A 13961-nucleotide genomic window follows, 5' to 3' on the forward strand; every position below is an offset into this window, starting at 1 on the left:
TAAGACACAGCCCTCATCGCCCGCTCAGTGATGTGGCCGGGTGCGTCTGAAAGGGCATCCGACATAAAACAATCAGTCGACACTCATAATAAAAGGTGGCCGCTGTGGCTATAGTAGAGAGACACTGATAATAATACATAGTCGGCCTTGTTTTTTTAGTGCTTTGTTTAAGTGCTCCAACTAACGATCGTTCTGCTAATCGATTAATCTTGCGATTGTGTTGTTTATAACACAAAATGACTGTAAATAGGTCGTGAGGTCGTTCTGACAACCGTATTTTCCGCACTATAAGGCGCACGGTCAATGAATGGTCTATTTTTGATCATTTTTTATATATAAGGCGCATTAAGCGAAACAAAACGTGTACCACACAAACTCGCTTCAAGGTCAGTAAGCACAACCAGAATTCATCCATTTATAAGGCCCACTGGATTATAAGGCGCACTGTCGTTTTTTGAGAAAATTAAAGGCTTTTAAGTGCTCCTCATAGTGCGGAAAATATGGTAAGGTAAGGTAAGGTAACTTTATTTGTACCCGAGGGTAGATTTGGTTGCAGGTATATAACAGATCAAATACACATGTCCCGTGTCATTTTGATGTAATTCCTGCTTTGTACAAGTCATAAAACATCTTCTCTCACACACGGCATGTTTTAGAGTCTGTTTATAGTACAGATAACGGTTATTTGATTACTAAATTAGTGGACAATTATCTCAATAATTGATTAGTTGTGATTAATAAATGAACTTGTTGCAGCCCTACAATCGACCCAAGTTCATATAGGCATTGACTGACCAAATACAATAACTCTATACATAAAATATCACCTGGCTAAAACAAAAAGTATACTGCTACTTTTACCAGGGAGGGTCTATTAAGAAATGTACTGCATGTGAATGAAAATAGATTAGCTAAAGGCTACAGCTCAACGTCTTCACAAAGCTTGTTTATGTTGCATTTGTGCTGGGGAAGAAGTGAACTAAGGCAAATGTACGTCTTTGGAAAACGAGCCTAATGAAAAATAGTGTCAAGGCTGGATCGCACAAATAGGTTCACACAATCTCAGGCGTATTTAAATGCACCTTTTCACTTACAATATCAATTCAGCGTATAGTATATGTAGAAGGACTTGTGTAAAGGTTTAGAGGCTCCCATTCATTGGTATTTGTAAATGTATTCTGCCAAACCCTTTTTAAATTCACCTTTGACCTCACATGTCTGGAGAGGGTGTGTGGAAATTAACATTCCAGACAGCTTTTCATTTATTTTATTTTAAGTTTGTCTTTTGAGAAGTCAGACAACTGTTTTCAATAAAGAAGAGAGGGTTCAGAGAGGAGGAAGGAAAAACTGTTGTAGGCGCCATCTGGACAAATCAAATGGATAAGTTTTGTCAATTTGCCAGTTGAATTGGTCATAACTGTTTGAATAAAAATGCATGTCATCAAAAATATTCAGCTAGGACACAATAATGCCAATACTACAATGCCCGGAATCACACATTTCTTTTTTACGTGGCATGTTTTCCTTGTCCTTATCATATAAACTTTGGCGTTTCATTTCTGTATGAATTTGTGTTTAATTTTTTTCATTTTTAAAAAAATTCCAGCTCATTTATTCCCCTGTCCAAACGTTGGTTAGAACTAACAAATAAAATGTTGTAACTAAAATGTTTATACTGTATTCTAAATAAAATCTGGTTTAATGAAACTGATGATCTATGATGGTTCTGAAATTGTGTCATCTACTTCTCCACCTTCAGTTCCTCATTCCTCACATTTCAGGAATGATCAGGCAAAACTGTAATTTAAAGCAATTTATTTAAGACAAAGGTCTAAAACTGAAATAAATAAGTGAGAACAGTGTGTTACTTCATGAAATCAAAGAACAAAAACACGTCATGGTGATGAACAGAACTATGCCTGGCTAGGCCATTAAACACAAAGTATGCCAGCTACTTCTCCACTAGGCATTATAATAAGTTAATCAGAAAAGGATCAGTAACAAAAAAGATTAAGGTCAACACAAACTCCAAAAATCATTAGAAAAGCTTTCATACCCCACATGTTCATAAGAATCCAACAGCACACATTTAGCAGGTAGTAGACGAGAGTGTGAAGTGCAGGAAGTTTAAATCAACGCGCTGTACGAAACATTAAAAAAAGACTGTATTAATACATTCATTATGTGCATATTTCCCAGACATACAAACACCCAGGATAAGACTTAGAAATGTGATACAGTGCTGCTGTACTGGTTTGATAAATATCAATAAACTGCAGAGATGAGAACTGACACAAAGTCACAGAAAATGTAAAGAAACAGTCAGATGTCAAACGTGTGACTTCAAGTTTGTTGTGGGATTTAAGCAACTGTATTTCAAATGACTGAAGTAGTTAAATTATGGTTTAGATAGCTTTACAATAATGGTTTGTTGAAAATAGTGAAAATAGGTGGTCACAAGGTTTAGCCTGATGTCCATTCAGGTTTTGGTCTCAGATCCTTCTCTTGAGCAGTCATTGGGCGTTCTGTGCACTGTTCAGTCAAACACTCACTTGGCACCATTTAAAAATGTGAATGACAAACATAAATTTGCCATAAAACAGAAAGAACATATTTCATATCTGCTGTAAGTTTAAAGCAACTCCGAATGCCCCATGTCCAAACACTGTTATCCCTTTTCATCAAGTTACAATCCACCACTCAAATGTGTTCCAAAATGGCTCAAGTTAATCTGCACATCGCAAATGCAGAAATCTGTACTGACACAATTCATTTTTAATAGCAATAATGAGTCGCATGTTAAACTTCCACTCTCCACTTCTCAGGAGGCAGTTTACTGAACTGTCCCTTCTCTGACCATGTAGTCGATTAATAAGGCAGTACTTCTATTAGACTTTGACAAAAGAGTACTCCCAATTAAGACCGAAACGCTTTGACTTGTTCCTTTGAAGGCCAAAAGTTGAAAAGTGAAAAATTAAACAAAATAAACTTGTCAAAGAAATTAGGAATTTATGATCGTTTTGTCCCAGTGTTTTGGTCCCATAATAATAATGTGCATACACAAACAATAAAAAATGACAACCAATTCTAAGGATCAGTGAAATAAAACATTTTGAAATGTTAGAATTAAATTATTTCCATTCAAACAATAATCACCCATTTGACACCAATTGATTGATTTCATTCAGCGTTTAAGATGTCAAACATAGTGCCATAACCACGGGCACCATTCAGAAACTTACAGTAAATCTAACTTGTAAATGTATAAATCTTCAATTGAACTCCAAAAGGATGTGGAGCAGCATTAAAAACAAGTCTGTGAAGGAAGCACTGCAGTTGAACCGATGGGTCCAGTGATATGGTCAGTCTAGGTCGGTGAAGAAGCAGTTGATGGTTGAACATTTAGTGTCCACTGCCTCCAATACAAGCCTTTGTGTCTAGGATTGTCCTCGGGCTGCGGCTGCTACGCTGCCATTAGGTACTGATGGTAAAAGAGCCCAAAGAGGGATGTGGAAAACAGACAAGCAGCAATCCACCACGTGAAGAACGAGAAGAGGCCCCGGAAAAGCAACGGGCTGAAGACAGTCCTCAAGCCCCCCAGAGCGACCGACAGCTGAGCCACGGAGGCCCGAGCTCCGGTCTCCAACACAGAGTCCACTGTCGGCCCCGTGGGGTCTGAGGCCCCCAAAACAGCAGCACCAGAGTTCAAGTCGTGGGTGCAAGGCAGCTCTTCTTCAGCGTAGACTCCCCATGAGTGTCCACCTACAAGGTAAGGGAGGTTAGAAGCTGTAAATAATAGAAAAGCGTGATGGATTGAATATTCAAACTCACCCAAGGTTTTTAGCAGCAAAGTTGTATGCAGCAACAATATTAATGGTGCCACATACTGTAGAGCGATTACACACAAGTAGTAAAAAACACGGGCAACCTGAAAGACACAAAATAAAATGTACTACAAACATTGTTTTGAACATTTTAGGGTCAATACAAACACATTTAAATAAGCATCGAGCTCAAGTTCCCTCATAAAAAGGGTTGGTTTATAAGTTTACAAGTCCCATCCCAGTTCTCCTGTGCCCACACAAACACACGGGTTCAAATCATGGATCCATTTCATTAGCTCGACAGCGTAATGCTAGCTTACATTTTTTGCGACTTTGACTAGTGGTGAGTCCATTGCTACTGCAGTGGAAGAAAAGCTCCACAGTCCATCATTTTCCCAGAGGGGGCATAGTAAAGACAAACTGCTCGCGTTTGGCTGACAGGGACTTATAGCTTTCACAAAGGTCAGATTCTGTGGCGATTTTTGCCTATTTTAAGATAATGAACATTTTCTTTGTTGAAAATCCTTCAGTGATCTTAAAATAGTGTTTTAATCTTTAGTTCCGGCACTTCTTGCATGCACATGTTCGGTGGACTGGGAACTACCCCATGTAGCTAGCTGCTAAAGGCTAAATTAGCGACATGCGCCAATGAGCGTCGCTTTGGCACAAAACGGAGGATGATTCCAGACAAACAAATCAGTGTAGAAACTAAAACTGTCCAGGCAGACAAAGATGTCAGTGTTTCCACACGTTTAAAATGGTTTAGCTCCAGTTAGTTTTTTCACGGTCCATAAGTCACATCTTTAGATACTTATTTGCAGCAATAACATACAAATAAATTACTTAAAAAAAAAACATTCAATGTGTTTATTTTCCCAATCACGACTCTAAAATTTGATAGTGTGACCTCCCTAAACATGTTTGAACTTGATCGAGCTCATGACAGTAAAACACACAGCGTTTGTTAGTCCGAAGGGGCCGTGACTTCTATTTCTTCTACATTTTCTAGCGACAGTGGAAAGTGGCATTAGTGCGTCTCCAGTTACCATCTTCTGCAGATCCACAGTACTGATGCGGCCCGCCTCCTTCTTCATCTGCTCCACACCTTTCTGGGCCAGGTTGAGGTAGGCCTGCAGATGGTGGCGCATCATGGCGAGCCGCAGGGCACACAGGCCGATGAGGGCCCACAGCCTCAGGGTATCAAAGGCCTGCTCACTCATTCTGGTGACACAACAGTCTGAGTGTATTTCTAGACTAAAAGGCACTTACACAGCATCATTGCATTACTACAAGTTGTGTATTTGACAAAAGAACTTACAAAGGCACACTCTCCTTCCCCAAAGTAGGGTTCATGATGTAGTCCTTGGTAATAGGCTTCACCCACAGTAAGACCATGATGAGCGGCGATAAGAAGTTAATATGAAGTAGAGTTCTAAAGAGACACGAAACATGGGTTAATCCAATTTTGTAATTTATAATGCACCACGACTAAATATCTCTGCATTCAAGGCTTAAACAGAAGAAATGGAACCACATTTGGTAAATACGTACAATTACCGGTAGTTTGAAGAACTTACTGTGTAAATTTGTTATGGGTCAAGTTGAGCGCATCCAGGTGCATCTGAGCCAATCGCAGGCCAGGGAAAGTCAGGAACGATCCAATTAGAGAGCAGAGCAAAGCCAAGATGAGTTTAAAGGAGAGTTTAGATATTGGACCCCTGCGAGGAAACAAAGTTGATTTACAATATCAAGGAAATGTCAGTGAAAACCAGGGAGGCCCTTACTGCGACTCCAAGCCCTGATGCTCCAGGAACCGAAGAGCACTGTCAGAGAAGTTTTCAAAACCTATAAATCACGTCATGATTAGTGTCAAACAAACGCTTAGAAAATATTACATAGGCGTTTATTTTCATACCCGTTTCCAGACCGAACTCCAAGTAGTTTTCAGTGACGATGAGGATGGCCATGGCTTTGACAAAGAAGAAGAAGCCAAATGTAATACAAAGTGAGCGCTCTCCTCCCTCTTCCAACTTGAAGTAATGTGCAGTGATTGAAAAGAGGGTTTTACTGCGAGCAAGTTAAGGCAAATAACTGTGATAAAAGACTATTATTACACAAAACTGCCTCTTCTAGTCTCCGTCTGTACTGTAAATCCTCTACTGTCCAGTCTGTCCTTTCCCCTGTGCACATCATTTTAAATAATAAACCCCTCCATATTATAAAGCAAGTCCAGATGTGACGCAAAGTAGAGACAGAAGGATATTGACTACACTTGACAGTAACAGTTTGACCGTTTTATTTGGGTTTCTCAGACAGATGCAAGGATACATGACGAAGGCGAGTACGAGGAGGCACCACACCACGCTGATGTTCATCTCTGCAGAGGGCTGGGCCAAGCTGTAGTACGCTTCTGTTATCAGATACACCAGAGTCGACGCCAACGTGAAATCCACCAACCACTGGAACTCTGGAAAGTAGTGCAACGCTACAGCGGGAAAGAGAGTGAGGCGGAGCGACATTAGTTCATGCACAAGTACAACGATTTATGTGCCAAATACCAGATTCTAACCTAATGTGTCCACTTCTGTGATACATTTGGTCTCCAACTGCAAGTCGATGTCCTTTGGAACGGTTAGAGGTTTATTGTCAATGTGGCCGTTGTATTTTCTGAAGACAGAAAAATGCAGAAACCTTGTAAACTGTAACGTGAACACCACAATTGTGTTAAGTCAGTGCAATTATTAAAAATGGGTTAAAAAAAATGTGTGAGCGTTAAAGCAAATAACAATGATGCAAAAGAATTGCACTTATATCAAACTCTCATCATCATCATCATCATTATTATTATTTTAAGTCACCGGTAATTTAGACGTTTTTAGGCCCCTGGGGTCTCAGGGGTCATTTTAAAAGCCCCATCTAATAATGTCATATACACAAACAAATATATTTATATTGTATATTGTATATCGATATATACTGTAGATATCTATATTGATATATCTATAGATCCAATATTCCCTCGTCTGAACTTACCGTGACACAAACACACTGACATGACCTGTCTGTCCTCTCTGTAGTCAGTGCTCTTGATAATATGCACCGGGCACAATGGGCAGTGGCCATGCAGCGCTAACCCACTGGCAGGAGGCAAACACTGAGCTGTTCTTTGGGCTGGAGGAACAGTCTGCTAGGCCTCCCTGGTTTTGGGGGGCTTTGTTTGCACAGCCCTGCGCACTGGCTGGATCCCCGGCACAATACAACACTGTAAGACTCTCTGGCCAAACATGCCCGGGACAGATTTCATCATTGAGGCTCCTGACAGGCAGAGAAGGGGCTCAGTTTCACCCCTGACTGCGGGAGTCAGAGGGTCAACAATGGGATCTGAGCCGCATGGCATGGGCTAGCAAAAGGGACACTGGTCCATCTTTCTCTTGGAAGGATTACTGAACATGTGGCGCTGGAGAAACGCGACCTGCCTCATACCGGGTCAGAATAAAGACTTTAAGAGCCTAAGAAAGAATAAGGATTATTTCATTTTTTCTATAATTTTTCGATAAAGGGGAAAATCACTAAATTCATGTGTTCAACATTTGGTTCAAATGTCAACCACCCCAAAAAATTTACAAATTATTGAATGGAGAAATAAGTATCTGGCCACTTTGAAGGTATAATGCTGATTCTGAAGGTTTGATTTCACAGGAGGAAAGCCTTTTAAACCGCCAGCCCCTAAACTAGACTAAAAACCATTGGCTCCAAAGGGGAAAAGGACAAACTTCTCTTGAATTTCCAAGCCAAGTTCCAATGAAGCAGCGTAAAGGAGGCAAACAACAACCGCCAACTCGTGTCTTCTTCTTACTTCAAACAGGCCTTAAATGAGCCAGATAAACACATCAGCTTCATCTCCACACTGACACATCTGTGGTCTCCATCCATCGCCAGAGCCCACGTCTCATCTTTTCTCTCCTCTCTGATGAAAGCCCGCTCCTCTTCTGTGCCATAGCATTTTCCCCCAACCCCCAAACAATAGTCCTTCTTTCCAGCTGCCCCCCTTTACCTACCTGTCTTTCCTCTTCTGTCCTTTTTGTTTCCCTGCTAAGCTCCTCAACTCATCTTCCGTAGGGTGCTGATACCACCGCAAACTGGAGACAAAGGAAACAGACACACGTGGGGTTATGGACAGTTAAAGAAGGAGAGCATTAAACCCACTAGATTAGTATAAAATGGACATGAAATATAGCTACATTTCAAAGGCGCAATTCAAAATAAAAAGGCTGTGAAAGGCTGTAACACTGGGAACTTATGTAGCACTGAAGATTTACTTTCAATTGAGGCCACATTGCATACATACATACATACATACATACATACATACATACATACATACATACATACATACATACATACATACATACATACATACATACATACATACATATATTGTGCATAGTGACACTGGCAAGGTAAACATGCAAACAAAGTACATGATCATTATCTGATTTCTGGAGTTATCGGAGTACTGAAATGTCATATAAACAGTTGCATCTCAGATTTCTTTTTTGATTGTTCACACACGCAGGTTTTGACAAGGAAACGTATGCACAGAAAAGAGCAAACTAATGTTGCAAAAACAAAAATGAAAGAAAATGTTAAAGATCCAAATAGTTATTTTTTGTACTTTGTCGTCCAATTACAACGGTTTCTCTAAAAATCCATTGATTATTCCATTGACTGTTGACAATTATCAGATTTCTTTTGTACACATAATCAGATCTAATGATTGGTTGATTGATTATTCTAGTTATATGATTTTTTTCTGGCCATGTAAATGTACCCACTTAATAAAACATAAGACTAAATAATGAATAATACCTTTGTATGCACATGTGTTGTTCTGACCTGATCAACATATACAGTTATGTTTCCAATGCAGTACTGGTACATTTGATTACTTAATAAATATTAGCATGGTATGTTCAATGAGAAATATTGTCTAAATAAAGTCTTCTTCTTACAGACATGCTTCCCAATATAAAAAGGTAAAACAAATATAAAAATACTATGATATACTCAATATATAGTGACTGAATAAGAAAGAAAGCTGGATCTTCAACTCTACAATACTAAAGTTGTGTGTTTATGTGTGCAGACCAGAAGCCAGAAATATTTCTACAGATGTTTGGACTTTGAAAAACGAGGAACATAGAAAAAGCTGAGTTTTTAAAAGTATTTAATAAACATTTCTTGGAGATACTCCTGCACTTGGGGTAAAGCTTCAAGTTTCCCCAGAAAGAAAACATTTTTTATTAATAAGATGTTTACTTACAACATGTATGTGGCACTAATTAGGGGAAATTGGGAGACGTTGTTTATTTTATGTGCCATCCCAGTAGGCAGACCCAGTTTCTGATAGCCTTTAGTCTTTGAAGGGGAACTTAACCATTCTTTTTATCTTTCCCCCAACCCAGTTTAACATTCTGCCATCAAAACAAACACAACCATTGTCCGGGACTATTTAGCGTAAACAGCCCACCTCAGAACAAACTAAGAAAGAAAGCCCGACAAACAAAGGGACGACAGAGGGCTGCGCATTACCTGCCACTGCAAAGTAGCCATCTTGCGAAGGAATAATGAGGTATGATTTTTTGAATTACACTGGCCATTACCATGGTAACCACCAGCTGCACACCAATCACACCCTGTGGGAAGAGAAGTGGAGTTCAGAATGACATTTAAATTATAATTAGAAATGACACAAAGCAGGCCCGTACAGGGCTGTAAAATGTGTACAACATTTTACAGCAAATCTAACAAACTCACATACATCCTTAATATGAAAGAAAACATTATTATTATTTTTAATATAATATAACAATTGCTGATGCTACTGAACCAGAAATAAAATATTTGGTTTAAAAAGAAGGAAAAAAAAAAAAAAAAAAAGAATGAAGGAGTTTTTTTTTAATCTTCTGAGCTTTTAATGATCAGACAAATGTGAAATGGTTGTAAAATGTATCACAAAAGTACATACATATCACTTTATACCTGTGTGGGAAAGTTAACATGACCTCCCATGACCTTCCTGCCAGTTTTTCATGGTGAGGTAAACAATACCATTTGAGCAAGACTACAATAAAATCATATTATCCACACTATGTTGATTATATGAATCTATAAAAAGGCGAACTAGATTTTAGAGCTGCCTATCTTTGCTAATCATAACTTTGTTTAATCTGCTTTTTTGCAAAAACATTTCTTATAAACAATATATTCAATGTTCAAATTTTGCATTTGTTCAAAACAACATTCACAACATATCAAAAGTTCAATATACTGCCCACCGCATTTATTTAGGGCTGTACAACTTTATCACCAATATTAGCTAAAGAACCAATATTTTGTAGCAATATCTTGTAAGAATTAGCATCAAATTGCAGCCAAACCAGAATAAATCATAATTTTGAGTCAGTGGATTTCTTTCTTAGTAAACACCAAACTATTGCAGTAGTAATAGTTGCATAATACAACACCTGCAGATTCATATTAACCACTAATCTTCATCAAATGAAATCAGCCATAAATCTGTTGCTAAATGGCAGCCTCTTGCCGTGACCTGGGTGATTGCAGCGAGTGAACAACCACACTCCTGGGGTAGTTACAGCAGCAGCACGAGCAGTTCAATATCAGGCAGCTCGCTTAGATCAATATTCACTTAAGCTTAAGGGGCCAGAATCACTTCTATCATGCCGGGCTTTTATCCACTCAGGTTAGCAGGAGACTGTTTGGTCTATCCTTTTAACTAGCAGTGGGAACCATTGATATCTATCCCTGCAGACACTTGAGCTTAAAGAACCAATTATATCAATTAATCTCCGATACAGCCAGTTTCAGGGACATTTCCAGCAATGTACACATTTTGCCACAATACAAACATTTCAAACTTGATTTCAACACTGAGCCTCAATGCTGATCTCTATACCACAATGATAAAAGTATTTGACTATCTTTTTAAACTAAATAATGTCCCTTACCGTGTGGTCTTTAGTGCTTATAAAGCTCGAGATCATTCCAAAAATGTTCAAGAAAGGTCAAATGATGTCCTATTAATGTCATTTCATTAGTTTGTCTCGATACATGCTCAAATTAGTATCTAGTTTCAATACTAGTGTTTGTATGGTATAGTATAACCCTGAATATACAACATATATTTGCAGTGTTTCCCAATAATGGTGGAGACTATGATGGCACTCTATAGGCACTTCATAATCTAAAAAAGCTGGAAAAAAAAAAAAGTATGGCAATTATATTTTTGGCACGTTGTACAGTCATATAAACAAACAAGAGTAACTATATAATGGCTGTTTACTACGACAAGTGCCCTTTTCAACACTTTAGTATTTGAACTTTAACCCCCCCATTTTTCTTAATAATCTTTTTTATAGTTATAGTCATTTATCAATGGTTGTGTCCATATGGTGTATAGAGGTCCTGCAGTTGTCGTCACGCTATCCCAGCATGCACGAACGGCACCGGTATTATCCAACTTTATCAGAGTTTCAGAGATTGTGGATTCATTTTGCAGGGTTGTACAAATGATCCTGCACAGAACAAAGATGGAGCATTTTACCAGATTGACGAGAGGAATTGATGGAGGTTCAAATGTACTTCTGCATTAATGGGCAGACTCAATTATTGGCTCATAACCATTCAAAATCTTATAACTCGATTCAAGTTCCTCAAATAAGCCTGTACCCCAAACTTGGCAGTTCACGGTGGGTTGGCGCACCACAGCTCGTTATAAAGCGTGATGAGGCATGAATCTTGTAAATGCAGTGCTTGGGCTGATTCGTGCACATAAAAGGTCGTTGTCGTCCAGTAAATGTTGCAGGTGCAAGCTTTTCTGGAGGAGGGTCTACCACCTGCCTGTCTCCATACAGGCAGGTGACACAGACTCTCTGATTTGTCTGGTTCAATAGGATTGTTGTCCCATTGGATCAGTTCTGTGATTGTATAGAGTATTAAATACAAAGTAATTTGATGATCAAAATGATTTGTCTTGCTTAAGAACATTAATTGTATTAATTTATTGATAAAATTGTTTTCTTAAGAATATTTTTGCTCGTAGGACTTATTGGACACAGTAGAGGGGAAATTGGTGTGACCGGGAAGGACATGCAGCAAATTGTTGAAGCAAATTGACCTTGCAATGTTATGACAGACTACATAGCATTGGCATACGTGATATCTCGTGATACGTGATATGCAAAACTATCATGCCAAACCATCTTGCCCTCATGTATGTGTCACATTTGAAGTTTTACAAATACAATAGGCAATTATATACAATAGTTTATATATAAACAGAGTTAAAGTTAACTCCTGAGACAAATCCTCTACAGAAGATATTAACCACAAGTTAGGTCATGAATCTAAACCATGTCACTCAGCATGGCTCAACTTTCAAATCAGAAGCGAATACTTCCTCTGAAGTCTGAAAATGTGCTCTGCTCCAGTAGCTTAGTAAAAGTTATGGAAGTAGTGCCATCCACTTCAACCTGGCAGTGGTCACCATAAATGGGTCAGATGTTTCAAGTGTGGTAGAGGCTGACCACTCGCAGCAGGACACTTTCTCCAATCTAGTTCCTGGGAGAAATTGAGCCAGCAGGGTTCTCTTATCTGCGCCAGTCTGCTTGACCCCCTTCCACTGAACAAGCAAATTAAATCTGAAGGTGGAGAAAAGGAGCTGCAGTGAAAACTGATAAGTGGCCCCCAATAAGCACCACAGTTCAACAATTATCCGGCTGTGACTTTACCTTGAAGACCTATATCTGAGAAAATCAAACATTCAACACAAAGGACTTTGAATGATAAGGAAATATAAATGGTTTAAAAAATAAAAAATAAGGTATTTTGCCAACTGCAGGCACACATTTAAAACAAAGTTTACAATTATGCAAAAAAGTAAGTGCACTTAAGCTGCTGACATTTCATCTTTAATGTATTTAACTTAATTTAGAACCAGTCGCAGATGTTTCATATATAAGCCTGTAGTGAGAATAATGTGTAAGTATAAGTTAGTGAGTATAATTTGTAGTAGTTTATGCTCAATTAAAAGATGCATTTTAAGTGCACACATGAATAGGACCCAGGAGAAAGCCTTTTGTTTCAGCTTTCTAGATAATGAGTTAAAATACTGACAAAAGTGACAGAATGTGAGTGTAAACCAATAGTTACAACACGGTCATTCTGTGTGACCTATGTGGGCATCGTGAGGTCAGTGGTGCAGTAATAAGACCTTACCCAAACCCAGTAGCTACATGTACACTGATTAGCATGCGATGGATAATATAGCACTTATTAGTACAGCTATCTTTATTTAGTCAAGACTTTGGAAGGCAATGACGATAGCAATCGATATCAGACGAAATGTGTCTAATTACTAAGATACATCCTCTAGTCAATCCTTCTAACACAGATGTAGCATCGAAGCTAACCCATTCAGATAGCAACAGGCTACACTGCACTGGCAGTTAAGCTAACGCCATACTATCAGTAAAGATATACTGTTAAAGATCAAAATGAACAAAACGCACATGGGCTCATCATTAAATGATGCAGGAATGCATACGCGATCAGTACAGACGTGGTACTAAAGAGATGCCAGTCTCACTCACCATGTTGATGCAGTGCAGCTGAAAAGGAGGACTCTTCCCTGGCAACACCGAGCAGCCCTAGTCGGGAATCGAGCGGCGAGGAGCACATAAGCCCTTAGTGCGAGGTTAACTAAATTAATGGGTTTCTCATTCGCCTTATCACTTTAATATAAAGACGTGTTACATTGTCAAAAATCAATGAACTCGACCGCGGCGCACTGGTGTTTTTAACCGCAGTAGAGGTCACGCTGAAACAGTGGGGAAAGGGTGGCTTAACAAACGCCTGTATGTAAATTACGATAAATGAATGTTTCTGTTAAATATGTCATTGTGTCATGCTAAATAATGATCCAATTGTAAATAATATACAACACACGCAACATTAAAATGTATCAACATATCAGAAACATTATAATAAAGACAATAATATACATTTTCTACAGGCTTTTCTTTGAGTGCAACAAGCAACCACAAGGACCCCTGGTAA

At 38.8% G+C, this 13961-nt stretch overlaps 1 protein-coding gene and 1 long non-coding RNA gene across 3 annotated transcripts in view; both read right to left on the reverse strand.

Annotated features, from left to right (window-relative positions):
* Nucleotides 1-13961, reverse strand: part of LOC140347147 (uncharacterized) — a 413233-nt gene that overhangs the window by 360035 nt on the left and 39237 nt on the right. The window lies entirely within an intron of this gene.
* tmem161b (transmembrane protein 161B) lies at nucleotides 1799-13744 on the reverse strand. Of its 2 annotated transcripts, XM_072432783.1 has the most exons (12): nucleotides 13496-13744; nucleotides 9417-9520; nucleotides 7883-7963; nucleotides 6394-6491; nucleotides 6153-6309; nucleotides 5740-5891; nucleotides 5609-5669; nucleotides 5402-5542; nucleotides 5143-5256; nucleotides 4871-5045; nucleotides 3832-3928; nucleotides 1799-3762 (listed from the first exon to the last, which is right to left on the reverse strand). In XM_072432783.1, the coding sequence occupies exons 1-12, from the start codon at nucleotides 13496-13498 to the stop codon at nucleotides 3464-3466; spliced, it is 1482 nt and encodes a 493-aa protein (XP_072288884.1). In that variant the 5' UTR covers nucleotides 13499-13744; the 3' UTR covers nucleotides 1799-3463. The 2 variants fall into 2 exon arrangements, with proteins under 2 accessions (XP_072288884.1, XP_072288885.1); XM_072432784.1 differs by lacking the exon at nucleotides 13496-13744 and having other exon boundaries at nucleotides 6383-6491.

This window comes from Eucyclogobius newberryi, unplaced genomic scaffold, assembly GCF_026437365.1.
Source record: "Eucyclogobius newberryi isolate DKJ021-1_F unplaced genomic scaffold, fEucNew1.0.hap1 SCAF_6, whole genome shotgun sequence".
NCBI lineage: Eukaryota > Metazoa > Chordata > Actinopteri > Gobiiformes > Gobiidae > Eucyclogobius > Eucyclogobius newberryi.

Coding starts and splice junctions, on each gene's coding strand:
- tmem161b (XM_072432783.1), bottom strand. Junction 5,257..5,401: donor ACCCATAACAAATTTACACA/GTAAGTTCTTCA, acceptor GTGTCTCTTTAG/AACTCTACTTCATATTAACT. Junction 5,046..5,142: donor GGGAAGGAGAGTGTGCCTTT/GTAAGTTCTTTT, acceptor TTGTGTCACCAG/AATGAGTGAGCAGGCCTTTG.